Source organism: Mycteria americana, chromosome 3 (assembly GCF_035582795.1).
Source record: "Mycteria americana isolate JAX WOST 10 ecotype Jacksonville Zoo and Gardens chromosome 3, USCA_MyAme_1.0, whole genome shotgun sequence".
Classification (NCBI taxonomy): Eukaryota; Metazoa; Chordata; class Aves; order Ciconiiformes; family Ciconiidae; genus Mycteria; species Mycteria americana.
In genome coordinates, this window is record NC_134367.1 from 8,657,937 (window position 1) to 8,675,250 (window position 17,314).

The 17,314-nt window shown below is 37.1% G+C and overlaps 1 protein-coding gene across 4 annotated transcripts in view; it reads left to right on the forward strand.

Annotated features, from left to right (window-relative positions):
- Window positions 1-17,071, forward strand: part of ATAD2B (ATPase family AAA domain containing 2B) — an 82,908-nt gene extending 65,837 nt beyond the window's left edge. For 2 of the 4 annotated variants that reach the window (XM_075497836.1, XM_075497834.1), the window contains exons 25-28: window positions 8,510-9,205; window positions 10,836-10,963; window positions 12,110-12,238; window positions 13,607-17,070. In XM_075497836.1, coding sequence (XP_075353951.1) covers window positions 8,510-9,205; window positions 10,836-10,963; window positions 12,110-12,238; window positions 13,607-13,648 — 995 coding nt within the window. In that variant the 3' untranslated portion in view covers window positions 13,649-17,070. Of the gene's footprint in view, window positions 1-8,509; window positions 9,206-10,835; window positions 10,964-12,109; window positions 12,239-13,606 lie in introns of all 4 variants that reach the window. The other 2 variants (XM_075497835.1, XM_075497837.1) reach the window with 2 other exon arrangements.
- The last annotated feature ends 243 nt before the right edge of the window (window positions 17,072-17,314 follow it).

A 17,314-nucleotide genomic window follows, 5' to 3' on the forward strand; every position in this document is an offset into this window, starting at 1 on the left:
CCTTTTGTACTAGTTCTGAATTTGGATTCAGAATTTGGATGTTGGCACATTAACAGTCATCCAGATGCTAACATTAAAATCCTGGTAGCTGCTGATGTTTTGTCACAAATCCTACACTTGCTACTGTTTTCTTTTCTCCTCCTGCTCTCTAGAAAAGGGATTTGACTTGGATTAATTCTCACTTGAGATAGAGGCAAGTACTGTAACTTGAAAAACACCATTAAAAATGATTTTCTGGAATTTGAGGACATCTTTACTCAGAGCTGAGGCAACTGGCTTTCTTTGTTTCCTTATCATTTTGTTCTGGGTAGTGTAGGAGTTGGCATTCTGGGATGAGAGTTTGATCTCCTGTGTCTGATGCTGGCTTCAACCAGATGCTTTAAAAGGAAGTTGCAAACATTTGAGAAATAAAAATTATTTTTTTCATGCCTGATTCTGAAGGAGATACCAACTTAGCTGATTCTGAGTTGGTTAACAGTTCTTTTAAAACCCTTAGGCTTTGTAATTCTTCTGATTTAAAACGCCATATAGTGAATTTGTGGGAGTTCTAATAAATCCTGACTACCTGTTCTTTTTTGGGATCCCATTGAACTTTTGGATGCAGTGATACCTAGTGGCAAAGAGATTTTCTTTCATCACTATTAAATACCTGCCTCTTGAATTAAGCGAATGTCTTTTTTCTCTGATGGAGGGCAAAGAGGGTCCTACAATTTACCTGATCAGTGGCTTTTTTTAATATTCTCTTGTTTTTCATCTCCTTTCTAACTCAGTAATGCAAGATTGTTCAGCCTCTCTTAAGGAGGTTTTCCTGAAAGCATTATCACCACCTTTCATATAAACATGGTAAAAAGAGAGACTTTTTAGAAGAAGTTTTTTTTATGAGTTCTTCTAAAAATTTTATTCTAAAATTTTTTTCCCCCTAAGTGGTATGCACAAGTAATGTAATAAAAACAGTTTTCAGACCTTTTAGATATATCTTTCTCTTTCCTCCCCTTTGAAAACTGTGGCAATGTTTGCTTTCAATTGTTTAAAGACTTGGTGTAAAGTTTTTGTCTGCAGAAGTTGTTGATTTTCTCGTGTTTATTACCCATTTCTTAACTTCAGTTTTCTTTGTATTTTTTTTTCTAATTTTGCCTCCTTGACGCAGAAACCAACCAGCAGCCATGAGCCTTTCAGATATGTGATATAAATGAATGCTGTAAATTCTACTAATGTAATTTTAAGTAGAGTGGGAGCCTCTTCTCTGCTTGTGAAGTTGCAGGAGAACCTTGCATTTGTTCATGTCTCTCATGCAGATGGGAAGGTGTCATTCAGTAGTCCTTAAGAGCCAGCTGAACGTACCAAAAATGTACATAGCTGTAATAGTTGCTATTGTACAGAGCTACTTAGCAGAGGGAAACTGAGCAGATCTGTAGAGGTGGAAAGTCCAAAACTGATCTCCACAGGTGATATTAATCTGATTGTCTCTTCTCTTTAATTTTCTTATGTGACTGTCTTGTCATGTACTTTACTAACATAATTACTCTGGTTTCATGTAAATTATATTTTTAGCTTGGTTTCCCAAGAAAATACCTGTGCTCTCTGTCCGTCTCTGCTCCCCTAATAACTTCTGAATCATTTAGCTGGGTTCGGACAGATTTGATAGGAGTTGAGGGCTGAAAGACTAGATTCCTGCAGGTTTTGTGGAAATTGGTAGCTGGATAAATCTGTGCATCTACTGAAGGAGAAGGCTATAGATTGAAAATGGTAGTTACCTGTTCTGCCTGGCCTTGTTAGCTGATCAGTTAAAACATTGTATTGGCCAGGCATGGCATGCACACCTCAGATGTAGTATGTCTTGTGTCCTGTTCAGCTGGGGTGGGGAGGAACAGAAGATATTGGGAGAGTTTTGTGAGAAATATCGGGAAGAGCTTGTGTTGAGAGCATTATAGGGGATGGTAGGGGAAAGCACTTGACTAGGGGGAGAACGTGCTGGGGATACTGCAGCCAAGATTATTTTTTTGGAAACATGCTTCATCTCCTTCCTATGGAACTTGCCTCCTCTTTGTTGAGTAGAAGTGCCCAGGTTCTTCAAGTATTTGTTTACATAACATAAACTATTACATACGCTGATGAAAGTGATGTTAAGTTGTTGCATACAATTTTTTAAATGTATTTGTCAGGTCTGTGCCTTGAGTGCCTTCCATCGAGGTGAAGAAAATGACATATCTTTTAGGCATTAGTTCCACAGTCACTTCAAGCTGGTCAAACTGCAGGTTACTACTAAAGGTGCTGTCTTGCCTTTTCACTGGTTGTGTATTCCCACTGTCTCCTCTGTGCCAGCAGTGTCGTTCATGAGTTGGAAAGCTCAGCTGGGGAACTGAAGATGTTGAAAACTAACCCAGAAAAAAACCCATACCGTTTCAGACGGATTTAGTTCCCTTATCTGTTTTACTGCAGGAACAGTAGTGCCGGCACAAATGAGGTAGTGGAAATGCTATAGCTGGCTTTGGAGGGAGAAATGGCTTTGTCTGTTAGTGGAAGCTGGCACCTCATTTTGCTTTTCAAGCCATTGTGGAACTGTGCTCTGTTCTTTCTTGCTGCTTATCTCTGACTGCAGTTTGGGACTTTGTGACTAAGAACTCCAGAGACTTTCAAGTGGACTATTCAGTGCCCCTTGGTAAGGAATGTGGAGCTACTGGAAGCAGCTAAATTACTGTGGCAGATATCTATATATCCTGGATGCTGCATAAGAGTGCAAATTGCTGCTATTAAGTGCTTTCTCAAGGCTTTGAGTTACTTTACACACAAGACATCAGAAAGAAGTTTAGGGTTTTGATCATGGAAGAAAAACTTGAAACACGTGCATTGCTTCAAGTGGTTCTTGATACTGCAGGCACAAAATCTAGATCCATGGTGATCTTGCTTGCCATGAGAATCTCCTTTGGATTTTAATCCCCAGGAATTCTTCATGAAATAAAGGTAAAAACAGAATCTACTGTTTGATGGGTGTGAGTTTTATCATTTAATGACAGAGGATTCACATTCTCTGATGGACTTTTAAACAGTGCAGAGGCATATAAGGGTCTTCTTTTCTGCAGCATAAAGTGAACTTGTTAGCCTCCACTAATACTGTACTGCACTCAGTATACTGTAGTAGTCAAACTACAGAAGTTTCAAGAGAAACATATCTGCTTTGACTGCTACATCTTCTCATTAGAGTTCCTCCACATTAAGGCAAGCAGACTTGCTTGTTAATGATTGGCAATCTTTGAATCTTCTAATTATATCTGCTTCCTTTTCCAACTGTTAACTTTATTTCTATATAGTCTGCAGTTCTGTCACTGTACTGCTGGATTTGAGGGACAGCAGCAGCGTATACCTCAACTTTGAAGCTTCTGTACCATTCCACCCATGTTTTTGAGATCTGTTTTCCTGAGACCATACTAAACAGAAAGGTGACAGTTACCTCTAGATCTTGCAGAAATACTTTAGGAATGTGGGAAGCATTGGAGATTGTTTGTTTGTATTGTTTTGGGTTTTTTAACCATCACTGTTCTTTAATAGCCAAGAACTGTACTCTGCTCTGGACAGGGTTGCTATGCACCCCTAGATAAGGGTGCTTATTTCACCAGATGTTGTCATTACTTGATGTATTTGACTTGGGAGTTGTAAGGCAGAACCTGCCAGTGGGCAAGAATTCTGAAAGTCCGCTACAGGTTTCATTTTACTTGTGCCTAGAGGACTAGTCCTTCTGAAGGAAGTACAGAATTTATTTTTTAATCATGGGAGGCCACGTCTGGGGGAAATGCTGCCTCCCTTAAGTTTAGGGATCTTTCAGCTGACTCTTACAGTGTCTCAACATAGGAATGGAAGAATTGAGAAACTTCACTTACTACTTAACAAAACGTAGAGTAAATTTGTTTTCAGTGATTAATTGCATTGTATTACATTGCACTTTTTAAAAATGCTGTCTGCGTAGACTGTGCAGCTTGGGGGGGGGCGTGGGGAAGGGCTGTTTTTGATACCAACTTCATGTGAACCCAAGTGAAATGCTATGTGTGACTCATGGTCAAACAGGTATTTATCGCCATTAAAAATTCTGAATAACGATTTACAAAAAAGCAAACCAGAAAGAAGCTAGAACTGAAGTGAGGATCCCCTTGGCATATCTATAGAGGTTTTATGAAGATTATAGAGAGAAGAGTTCAGCAATTCAGAAGGCAAGTGAATGTATTCATGTGTGAATAATTGGTATTATAATAGTTAGAGTCATAGAAACTCAGTTCTATAAAGCAGGATTCCTCTGACAATAGTATTTCTGTGCCTCTGGCACAAATACTGCCAGAAGACTGGGTATCAATGGGTAGATTTCAGATGAGTAGTTTCAAAAGAAGTAATTGAAAAGGTATTAAGGCGTTAACTTGCAATTATATATACTCTGTTAATTTTTTTAACAAAGTTAACTTCAAGTTTTCTGCTGCAAATAGCTATCCCATTCTGTTACTTACTCAAAACTTTAATGTGTCATGAATCATACTGACTATAAAATAAAAAGTGTGGGATTCTACTCTTGTTAGTTTATAGTCTTGTAAAATATCAACATTACAGTAGAAGAGAGGGGACACCAGGTTAAGTTTATTTTTTGGCAGCAATTCATTAACCCATTAGTTCCTACCCATTAGCCCTTTAGTTTTGCATCAGTTTTACCCTGTGGTAGCTCCTTCCTTTTTGAATCATATTCAACTGTCTTGCAGGATTCAGAGATAAAGTTTACTCTTTCCTGCCTCATATGACAGCTTCTCAGGTCCATGTTATTCTCACAGTAGTGCCTTTTTCTTTCCAGTAAATATAAAGAGAATCAATCTAGATGATGAAATCTGGTGCTGACTTCTATATTTGCTTGCATGGTTCTTTGCTCCATTAAACACTCCTCCTACTTGTACCACTCTAATGGCTTTACTGGAGGAAGTGGGCAGGACAGAAGGACAGACTGGTGGTGTTTTCTGTTTTTAAATATTGTATTCCTTGCTCAGCTTTTCACTCTTCCTAGAGGCTTGGCTGCCTGTATAAAATGAAGAATCTGTGTAATGATGTTATGGGTGCTAAGGATCTGAAACCAAAACTTCTTCTCATATCCCAAAAGACATTCCTTTGCACATAGCAATACAGCCTAGGTGAGAACAGAAAGGCGTAGTTTCGAAGGGGCAGTTTAAATGTGAGGACTAGAAGTCTGCTTTCAATATGATCAACAACATAAAAACTGGTGAATGGGCTCTCAAAGATACGTTAGGTAGTGGGCTAAGAATCTCACTGAGGTCATGAAAATGATGTGGGCAGTTTTGTGTTAAATAAATTCAAATGAGAGATCTAGGTGGATTTATGAAAGCCTGAGGAGACGAGGCTTCGGTGGCTGGGAGGGAAGGGGTTGAAAGCAGGAAGGCTTTTATTTGAATGATGGGGGAAAAGTTGGTTCTTAGAAGTACAGGGACAAAAAGGAATCAGGATTTTAGAAATGTTGGTCACATGTTGGTTACCGGTCTGGGTGGCTCAGGTGGTGATGGTCCTGCCTTGAAATAAGAACTAGTAAGAGTCTGGGAGGGAAAAACTTTAGCATTAACTGAGTTCTATTGACTAAATGTGGGTGAAAACCCAAAGTAGCTAGGTTATTGCTTTTGTCGGTACAAATACTATTAAATGTTGGGAGGCCATGTTCTGCAGCATCTGGCAATGAAATGCTGTTCTTCTTTCCTAAATTTCAGGAGTTGGTTGGAGGTATAATTTTTTTGTTTAATATTGTGACATAACACCAGTTTCATAACACAGCAATGTTTCAACCAAAGCTCTGTTTTGTGTGCATACTTCGATGAGATAGCTGAAAAATTTCTTGCATTTACTGGTTTTGATGCAGTGTAAACCTCAGAATTTCCTGGGAGGACATCTTCTGTGGCACTTTCTGTGGTTGCTTTGTCCTAATTAAAAACAGCAATAAAAAACAACATGCACAATGTATGTTCGAACAGTACTGCATGAGAGAGAGCGTGAACTGGACTTGCTGATTGCTGTTCAGGAAGAAGACTTGAAATTTAATGAAATGTGTAATACAAGGATTAATTCCATTTTACTTTAATGTGATTTCTCCCACACTTAGGAATTTTAGGAATGCACCTGTGTGTTTAGCCAAATTATGGGTTCTTATCCCAGGTAGAGCTCACAGGGTGGACAAAACAGATGCACTCGTAAAATGGGCATATTTAAAGTACAATTCATTGATGTAATAAAAGTCAAATATATTTGACATTGTATCTGTCTCTTACAGCAAAGTCAGCCTACAAAGCCAGAATCAGTGTATCTTTAAAAATTTCAACTTTCTTATTAGTTTATACGCTTTAGGACATATTAAACTTCCTTTAGAAGACTTTTACTCCCCTTCTGTGTTTTATTTACCCATCTTGGAGTTGACCTGAGGCTAAAACCATTGCCTAATAGGGGATTTTTTTTTTTTGTCTGTAAGTTTACATCTCCCTGTTTAGTTTCAGATTTGCTGCTTCTGTTATTAATGAAAATCTCTTGCACAATCTAGGGGAAGATTACATGAGCTCCTGAAAAGTTACGTGAATAGGTTGTAGTTTGTCATCAGTAAAACAGTGACACTGACTGTACAAGCCACTATCAAATCTACAAAATAGCTGGAGAAAGGGGATTTTTTCCTCAAGTCTTACAGTTCTTCATAAGGTTTATTTGTAACAATAAATACACATTCCAAGTGAGACTATGTTTTTATTGGAATGTGATTGTATCTTTAGATAGCTTTAAAGCTAAAAGGTTAAGATTTATTCCTAATGTAGTGGTTAAACTACCTGCTTACATACACCACTCATGGGGAGGAAATTCTGAAGGTCAACTGTGTTTCTCTGAGCTTCTGTGAATTAATTCTCGAGACTTGTACCTGCATAGTGCTTGTATCTTCAAAGCAAGATCTTTAGTAACTCAGTGAGAGGTTGGCAGACACAGATCTGGGACTTAATACACCATAAATCAAAGCAACCTACAAATACCAAGAATATTATGGAGGTGCTCAACACAGGAGTTAATTTTGAAATGGAAGAAAATTTGTTAATCTCTGGTAACTATTGGTAACAAAATTATAATCACTTGGCTGCAATTTCAGCAATTTTGCAAAAATCTGAGTAGTCTGCATCATTACTTGAATTTGAATGTAGAAATTTCCAGTTTTCCCAATCTCTTCCTTAGTCTTCTGAGCCGTGTTTTGTTAGTGCTTTTGAAAAGGGTGTTGACAATAGTATTAGGTTTGAATGGTCTTCCTTCTGTATTTGCTGATCATACTGCAAATGTGCCACAAAACCTCTTTTAGATTGGTGCCTTAGTTGTATTTCACTGCAAATAGGTGAGTAAAAAAAAAAAAATGCCCTTTCTGAAAAAAAGTTTAGTATGTGATTTTGCAAAGGCACAGAAGGTACGAATAAGAAATAGGAAAAATGAAAAGTAAGGATGCAGAAGTAATGAAAAAAGGATCACATGCCTATGTTGCTTCAAGTTGAGGTGCATAATGTAGAGGGAAGGCATTGGTAATGAGGCTAGTTTAAGGACTATGCTTCCCCTTCTTCTTACAGACTCATTGCATAAATGCAGATGTTTGTGAGGTCTTGCTGTAGACAGGGTTGCTAAATGATCCAGGTCTAATAGAAAGATCCTCATTTTTTAAAACCACATTTTGTCAATGCAGTGAACTTAAGTACAGAGGTGGGAATGAATGGAAGATTGAGGAGATCTAGCTGATTTAAACAGCAAAGATATCTTTGAATTGACAATGGATGTAAATTGAAATGAGAGGTGCTGACTGGATATAGGGCAAAAAGCCTTTTCACTCTTATGATAATTATGCATTGGTACGGGATGCCCATGAAGGTCATTTAGTCTGCATCCATGGAGGTTTTCAATACATGGCTGGATAAAGCCCTGAGCAACCTGGTCTGCCTTCATAGCTGACCCTGTTTTGAGTAGTAGTTTGGACTAGAGACTTACTGATGTCCCTTCCAACCTGAATTATTCTATGAATCCAGGGATTGCACTTCCATTTATTTCACTGTATAATGATTTCAAATTGCCGAGGTTCTAAAAAGGGAAAATGAGAATAACTGTCTTTAGAGTCTGCATTCCCCAAATGAGAATGACTGAGTTCTGTATCATTGCTTAGCTGTTTTCTTTTAGTGTTTTACCTGCAAACAGATATATAAAAAATAAATTAAGTAGGAAAGGCTAGCAAGTCTTCCTTGTTTCCATAGTTTAGAGTAGGAATTGTGTACACGACTGAGTGTTCACTCCTTATGCTTCTAAAAGTCCTTGGTATCTGTAATTTGCTCACATTGAAATCAAGAGACAGCTTGCTTTTTCCTTGAAATGTGAACACATTTGATTGCCTCACACGCTACAGCATATTCTGATATCCTAGTCCGTTTACTGAGAGGTACCTGTGCACTAAAAGTTTCTTTTTTTCATTATAATTCAGTTCGAATAAGGAGAAAATCAAGACGGCGCTCACAGTGGGGCAAAGGCATTATTAAGAAGAGGAAAGTCAATAATTTAAAGAAAGATGAAGATGATGCAAAGTTTGCTGATGATGAAAATCATGGAGAGGACAGTAAATTGCTGGAAAATGGAGAGCTGGAGATCAGCACTGACTGCATTGAGGAGAATGGGGAGGAAACAGGAGATCTCTCGATGACAAATGATGAATCCTCTTGTGATATTATGGATATAGATGCAGAGCAGAGGCTTAACAATGGGACATCAGGAAAGGAAAACAATTTTGCATCCACAGAAGAAGAGAGCTCAAATGAATCTCTGTTAATAACCAACAGTGTGACCCTGAGTGCTGAAAAGGAATTAAGGAAGGACTCTACATCAAAAGGGGACTGTGTGAATGGAGAGACATCTGTACACAGCTCAGAGGGTATACCTGTTCCAGCATGCCATAATGGCAAAATGGAATCAGTTGATGCTGTTTCACCCTGTGACAACAGTGATGGGTCTAGTAACAAGCAAAAATCTTCATATGAAGATCAGCCAAAGGAGAAAACGGAAGCTTCCAGTGAAAGTCAAGGAGCTGATCTAGTGAAAGCTGAGTTACCACATTGCAGCAATAATGAAAAAACACTACAGAGCACAGACATTGAAACTAAAGATGCTGAAGCAGATAAAGAAGGTATAGCTTGTTTTCAATGTTTCTGTCCTTATCATACTGTCCAAGTTAATATGTGTATATTTTTAATTGTAATATCTTATGTTGCAATTATTATTATATGATAATATTTTATGAACTGCTGTCTATTTATTTGAAACTTTTAGTACGCTTACAACATTTAATTCCACTTAGATAAATTAGAAGTCCACCCTTGACGTGCTGTAATGTTATCTTAGGCAAGTAAGTGTATCTCCATACCTAGACTATTCTGTTTATTTTTGTAGGCTTTATGGGAAATACTGTAAATACTGAGATAACATTTAAACAATAATTAAAGATTTTAAAAATATTATCAGTGCGGATAGATATATGATGTATGTTTTGGTCTATATGTTCTACCTGATCTATATTTTGATCTGTATGATATGTTTTGACTTGTTTTGTTAGAGATTTATGATAAAAGTATCATTGACATTGGATGAAAGACCATAGAAATACAGAATATATTCCTTTAATAACACTTGCTCATAGCAAAATTTAAAGCAGTTTAGCTCATAGCAAAAGCCAGATAAACTGTTGTTTATCTATTGGAGAAGGTATCTGGAGTTACAGTAACAGTGCAGCACAAAGATAAGAGGAGGAGAAGGGAAATCCTGGTGGTGCATAAAAGAAGGGGCCACGTCCTTTGAAGACAAGAGATAGTTTCCTCAGGGAAGAGAAATAAAAGCCTTAAGCATGATTGCCTTTTTAATTAGCTTTTCAGAATTATCTAAAAGAATGAAATCTTTACTTCAAAAGTTAGTGCTGAGATTTACAAAGTAAGTGAGCTTTAATGAGAGATCTGAATTATGAGACTATCACTATATGCATGTTGGCTCTATTTGTACATACATATTTTCTCTAAGGATAAGGAGAATAGTAGAAGGTCTGTAGAATATGAGAAAAAGAGTGTGATGTATGTTAAGAGCCTTCACATTTCTAAATTTAGTAGTTGAATTTTGTATACATTAAGGATGGTTATAATAACAAGGGGTCCTCATAAAAAAAGGCATTTTAAATAACTGAGGAGGAGAAAAACAGTGAATGAGTGTAGGGAGAGAATCAGGAGATGTAAAAATATTTTGTTCTCCACAACAGGATTGGACAGCAGCTTTAATACAGAGGTGGAAGAAAACAGAAAGGTGTCAGAAAAGCATGAAGTTTCAGGAGTAGAGCAGATGTTAGAATTACCATGGTGATGAAGACATGGGATGCTTTGGGGAGAAAAATGAGGATTTGATTCACTTAGGCAGCAAGATTTTGAGCGTTAGCTTAGTAACTGAACTTTGCTTAGAAGCTGTGTAATTTGACATTGCTAAGTAGAAATGATACAATGGAAAAACTCTTTCCGTGACATTCAATTTTCTGTTGGGACTTTGGAGTTTGGTTTTAAAGATGACCAGTTTCATGTGTGTTTTCTAAACTGTGTTTTTGTGCACGTATAAACGTTCAGAATTCTGCAAAGCTGGTGAATAATGTGCACTGCTGCAGTCATGCTTGCTTGGTTCAAAAAAACCCAACAAACCAAACAAGCAAAACCAAACCAAAGTGAAGAAACAAGCGGTTCATTTTGAGGGACTGACAGTGCTGATAATTGTTTTTCAAATTACAGGTATATTCAAAAGCAAGAAAACACGAAAAGTCGCTATGGAACAGTCGAAGCCCACAAGTTTGGAGCAGGTCCCAGAGGAACCATTGGATCCCTTACCGTCTGTAGTTGTTGACCATGACAGACTAAAGGTAGTGGAACTGAAAAATGAGTTGAACTGTTAATGAAACTGTCCATGAAAAATGCTCCCTTCCTGTGCTATGAAGCAACATTTCCTTTATTTTTTGACTGCAAACAAGTATTATGGCAGCCATAACTTTTGAAGATGATGTGTTGATCAGTGTTTTTTGGATGAAGAGTTAATAAAACTACTGAATCTTTACTGTCCTGTCATTACTACCTTTACAAATCCAGTAATGGCACAGCAGTCCACTATTTTAATTGCAGGTTTTGCAGATACTCTTATATGTTAATTGGTCATGCCAGTTACTGAGGAACTGCTGGGTGCCTAGTAATTAGGAGTTAACATCATCTTTTCCCTTCCCATGTACGTACACTTGGTGGAAAGAACTGTTAGTGGATTGGAAAACAAATTGGAATTTGTGCCGATGTTTTGGTGTGATAGACTGAACCCCTGCTAGTTAATTTTCTTTCAGTTTCTCTCTCTTTTTAAGCAAAGTTACAATAAAATTTGCTGTCTTCTGTTGTAGAAACTAGCTTGACCTACTATGAAATTTAGATCCCACTTGCTGTGGAGTATAGATGATAATCTCTTTGGAAGCAATGGAAGTGTTATGAGAGGAAAAAAATTCTTAAAATCTGCTACTATGTAAAATACACACTTTCACCTTTTGTTTATGAGCAGTTGTACATATGTTGTCCCCCCTTCTTTTATTGTACCATTTTTCAGCATTTGTGGAATTCCAAATGTGTTTCCATTTGGTGGTACTTACAATTTCATGCCAATGCAAGTTCTTCAAAATGTCTGCTTGAGCTATCAAGGCAGGTTTTATGGTTTGCTTTGTCATAATTATTGACCAAGATGAAATAGGATAAAGTATCATTCAGAGAGAACAAACATGGCCCCAGCTATACTGAGCATAAAATCTAAGACAAGAAAAAAAAGTATAAGCAGAGAAGTGAAGAGTGACATGGAGTCCTTTCGGATCTACATGGAAGCAGTGGCCTTACTGATACCCAGGTGTGGTCCATTTTATTTGTATGTGTCCCTCCAAAATAGGGCTTCTGAAGAAGATTGCATTTCTGATTTGTCCGTAAAAAAATAAAAGAAGTGATTATAAAAATCCTCTTAACCTTACCTTTTGTTGTTCCAACAGAAACTGCTTGATTTGGTGGTTAAGAAAAGTGACAACCTGACTGTTGACCAACTTGAGAGATTGTATTCGCTCCTCAGTCAGTGCATCTACAGACATCGTAGAGACTATGACAAATCACAACTTATAGAGGTGATGTTGTACAGTTTCTTTTATTCTTTATCTGAATTTTGTGAGACTGGTTTTTCAAGAACTAAGTTAATCTATCAATTTATTGTTGTACTAGCAGGCAAAAGCTTTAAATAGACTTTGAGGAAGGTATCTATAAGCAGAAAAATGTTCAGTGTAGTAATGACTTAAAAAACAGAGGTTGTTTCTAATAATACTTTCCTCAGAAAAGCATTAAGCATTTAACCTAAAAGAATGGAGGAAAAAGAGGACAGAATACAGCAGCATGGAGAAGCACATGCTAGCAGAGTAAAAATGGAGTAGAAGCGGTTTCTGCATTTGTGGTATGAATAACAGTCGATGCAGTGGCTACTTTATAGGCGCATGGAGCCAACATTGCTGCGGTTGCCCTTATGTGCATTTGCATAACTAGGCCAAAAAAAATTATGTACCTCTGCTCCATGCAGTTTGCTGATTGTGACTTTGCAAACTTTTAAGGTCTTGTATGAAACTTTCTCTAGATCAGTAAGTATACCCTTGGGAAAGTCCAGTACAGCATGATGTAAGCCATGCTGTCATTCTTTGCCTCTAAAGTGTTTGCTATCAAAGGCCTTCTGTCTACATCAACAGTAAGTTGGTCATTTCACTGTTGGCGTAGGCTGATCGTAACTCTGGACATGCATTCCCTCCAATGTCATTGTTGTAGCTGTAGAGGGCTTTGGATCAGCTTGGTGATTCAACTGATAACCAACCCTGCTGAAAAAAGGACAACAATTGCTAGTTTCCAGTTGGGTTACTGAACACTAAGTATTTTTCTCCATGAATATTTTACAACAAAACCTGGAAAGGCCTTAGCATGGGATATAGTAGAGTTCCTGCAAAATACTTTTCAAACCATTTTCATGCTATTCCTCTGCCATCTTCACCTAAAAATGTTGAAAGTCTGTGCCAAGTGTTAAGTAGATTAAAAAGACATTTATCCAGCAGGAGTGTGTAGAGACCGATCTTTATTTTGATTGTCCAAACCGTGCAGATATGTGTTTGCAGCTGCGTCACCAATAGCATAAGTGTGCAGTAAGACTTGAATTCATGCAGTGTGCCATTGCAATGCTTTCTTAATACATATCGAGTACATTAATTACATAAGTGACCCTAATACACTTGGATTTTCTCATGGACTGTCATAGTGGAATGCTTTCCTGCATTATTACTTCTGTAATTAGTTTCCTCTTTTAAAATATTTTGCTAGCAGATAGCAACTAATGAACAGAAGTGTCTATTTTCCTATTATTTGTTCAGATTTAAGAAAAATAGCCCAATAAATATGATTATATAATGTAACTTTAATTCTGTGTATATTTATGTATACTTGATGCTTTCTGTCTCTTGCAGGAGATGGAAAGAACAGTTCATGTGTTTGAAACATTCCTGTGAACTCGTCAAGATGGGTGGGTTTATCCTCTCAAACTGCTCATGGGAGAGCAGTCCTCTGAGCCATTCAGTTTCCATTTGCACCAAGTATGTGCAGAGCCTTGGTCTTAAGTGCTCTCTCTTTTTCTTTCTGTTGAATTTGGTGCTATTTTCTCAGGTACCTGAAACCAACCAGCCTACAAGAACCAAACGGAACTTCATATAGTTGTATCTGATATAAATAAAGAATACAATGCCACAGCTTGGAGATTTTTGGTGCTACAGAAACTGTTCTCATTTCTGCTCTTGTTCACTCTACATGCATTATCTTTGGGGAAACTTCAGGCAAAGTGGAGACCAACACATACAGAGAACTGGAAAGAGCAGATCTAAGTTGAATATTTTTAAACAGGCGATCTTTTTTTAATTTTTTTTCCAATTTTTCTCTTCTCTGGGGTAACGGACAAAAAAATCTGTTCTAAAGAAGGCAATGATGCATTGTGGTAGGAATCTTGAGTAACTGGATGTACAGTAATTTGAAGATGAGGCTCTCTAGAACTGCCTTTAATGTGCCTTTTAGTCAATTGAGAAAGATAAGGCTAATCAATTGGTTTGGATTATAGCAAATGGCAATGTTAGAAAGCTGTCTTCAGAATGAAGATCTCCAAAAGGATGATTTGTATTCTCTTCATTGGATGGCAACCAGTATTATGGTTCTATAATGCCTGTCTTACTCTACAGAACTAAGACACACTGAAAAAGCCACATACTTTACCAAAATGGTGAAAATACTTTTTCATTGGTATATATTTGTTTTAGAAACAAGTTACACAGTGAAACTCTTCTGTGTTGCTAAAAATGAAGCATTTTCCCACCACCTCCTTGTTTTTCGTTTTGAGTTCTTTAAGAAAACCAAGTTTAATACTGGCAGGTTTCTTTCTGAAGTTCCGTGTTTGTAATATAGCTTGGACTGTGCAGTGCAGGTAAGAAGACACTACAGTCTGTCAAAGTCCTGGAGCCCAAGCTCACTTGAAAATAAAACTTAAACTAGGCTTCACAACTCAGCCCGTGCAAAGCACTGTTAATGTGAGGGGATTGGAGGACAGTCTTTTGAATCGATCTGTTCGGACCAAAGTTCTCTGGGTCTAAATTGTGTAGTTCAAAACCTTTCCGTTCTGGCAACTGGAGAGAACAGTCTAGGCAATTTCAAGAAAAACATGTTTTATCACAAGCTCAGTATTAAAACATTACCTGGGCTGATTTATTTCAACCCTATGTGGAAAGTGTTCTGGAGAAGTTGGCTGGTGTTACCACCGTTAACCATTCATTGTGACTGTCCCTACGTAGCTGCGGAAGTGTCTTTCCAGGAATATGCAACACAGTGTGACTAGTTTTTAATTAGAGAAAACAGTCTTGGACTACTGCAGAGATACTGAGCTACCTCAGCTTTTTGTATTTTAGTTACCAACAGTGTTTATGGAGGACTGTAATCACTCTGCTCCCATTTACAAACTGAAGCTAAGGTACTTGTCTCCACCTCTATGGCTAATAGTAGTATAGCACTGCAGAGAAACAAAACATGGGCCTTGGGCTACTGCAGTAATCCAAAGTGCTTTGTATATTATGGTTAAACATAATTCTGTCTTAGATCTTTTTCTCCCCCGAATGCCACTGTTTTTCTTTATAGCTAATGGCAGAAAAAGGTTTTAAGCGTTCATGTACATCTAGTTACACCTTCTAAATGCAACCCATGCAGAAACACTGTATTTTTTAGGTGGGAAAGTGCGATTAAAAACAACAAAAACAAGCAGAAAACACATTTAAAATGAGATTCTTTGATCTCAGATTTGATTATGGGATTGTTTTCCATGTTTCATTTAGTATTTATTAGCATCATACCTGTTTGAGATATTTTTGTGTCTGGTACATTAACAGCATTTTGTATTTTGATGGAAATTGTTACAAACTTTAAGATTTGATTAAATAAAATGTAGCAGATTTTTTGTAGCAAGTTTCTGATAAAAGGGTTTTTTGCAAGTCTCAGGTTCTTGCTGCAGAATTTTTTAAAAATATTTATTCCAGTTTCACTTACTCAAAGAAGTTTTTGTTCAAGTAACAGCAGCACTTGTGGAAGATAAAACTGCATACATTTTTAAGAAGATAATAAATTTATATGAATTGAAACAGTTGAGAATTTTAGTCACCAGTGAGTGTGAAAAGCAAGTTTAAGCTAATGCCTAGCATTAAAAATGGTTCTAAAAGGTCAGGTTTCTAAAGGAAAATTTTTACTGTCAGTTGTTGATTGGGAAAAATCTTAAGAGGCAACTTTACTAATTGAGGAGCTGCCATGTTGTTTTAGAGAAAAGTAGCTGATACCAGATGTTCTAGTGGACAGCTTACCTAAAACGATATACTCGCCTTCTTAGCCCAAATAACCACACTTCAGTTTTTGTTTTCCTTTCCAGATGTCTGGTGGTTATAGAGTTAAAACAGCTGTTAATCTATCCATGTGGTCTAAACTTGTTTACTCTTTGTATGTTTTTAATTTTTTTGCCACATAGCACTGGCAAGAGTTTGTACAAATTGACCTCTCTTCCTTGTTTCTTGTTGTGAAAATTGCAAGTAAACTCCTGTGTGAGTCCTTGTGCTGGGGTCAATGAAATGTGGCCGGCCAGAAGAAAGGAGCTTTCTCTGGGGGGCTGCTGGGGCTGTCTGGGAGAGAATGGAGTTGCTCTTGGGTGAAGTTGATGGCTATGGAGTTAATTGTATTTGCAAGCTTGACTCTCACCTGTGATTAATTTTTTTGTTTTGTTTTGTGTCCTCTGTATTGTTACTTTATTTCCTCATATGCCAATGTATTTATAGGATTACCGTTTTTTGTAATATCTTGTCTTCCCTTTTTTTTTTTTTGTTTGTTTGTTTTTAAATTGGTGGGTCAGCTCTGGTTTTACCTTCAGTCTCCTGAATGGCAGGTCCTGCAGCTGATAGTCATTGATTTTGTTTTTATTTTATTTTGTAATTACAACATAAGCTTGAATTTGGGCTTGTACTTGCATCTTTTGTATCTTGTACATTGGGTTATTTAGACATTGGGGAGTCCTGTTTGGTTTCATTAACGTGCGTCTACTTTGTGGATTAAGTAGACTTCCTTCATCAACTATGGTATATTTTGGATTCTATAGTTTTATTCAGAACTGTGTTTAAATTGATGTTTTGCATTTTGACTTCATTTTACGTTAGTTTGAAGTAAGTTATTTAATTTTTTTGAACTTCTGGAAATTTTGAACATTTTACTGTAATTTGTAATATAACTGCTGTGAAATACTTGAATAAAGATGACAAGAAAACACATCTTTAGCTCCTTCAAAAATGTATTTAAAATAATTGCTGCCTAATAGCTGATACCAGTCTTTTTCTTACCAGACCTCCTTGATTTCGCAGTTCAGGTGTTTTACTCTGTGATCCTGCTGTTTACTTGTTTAAGCCGTAATTTCGCTTTCAGTGTTTGTCCATTAAAGAAAAAAAAATTCTAATACTAATTTTGACTGACAAAGTGAAATTAGTATTGTACATTGGTGAGTGAATAACGCCAATGAAGTTATGAAGTTATGCTCTGTGCTTAGAAAATGTTTTATGTTCAGTTGCAGGGTACCACCCAGGACTGCTTATAGTACGTCAGCATCCAAGTAA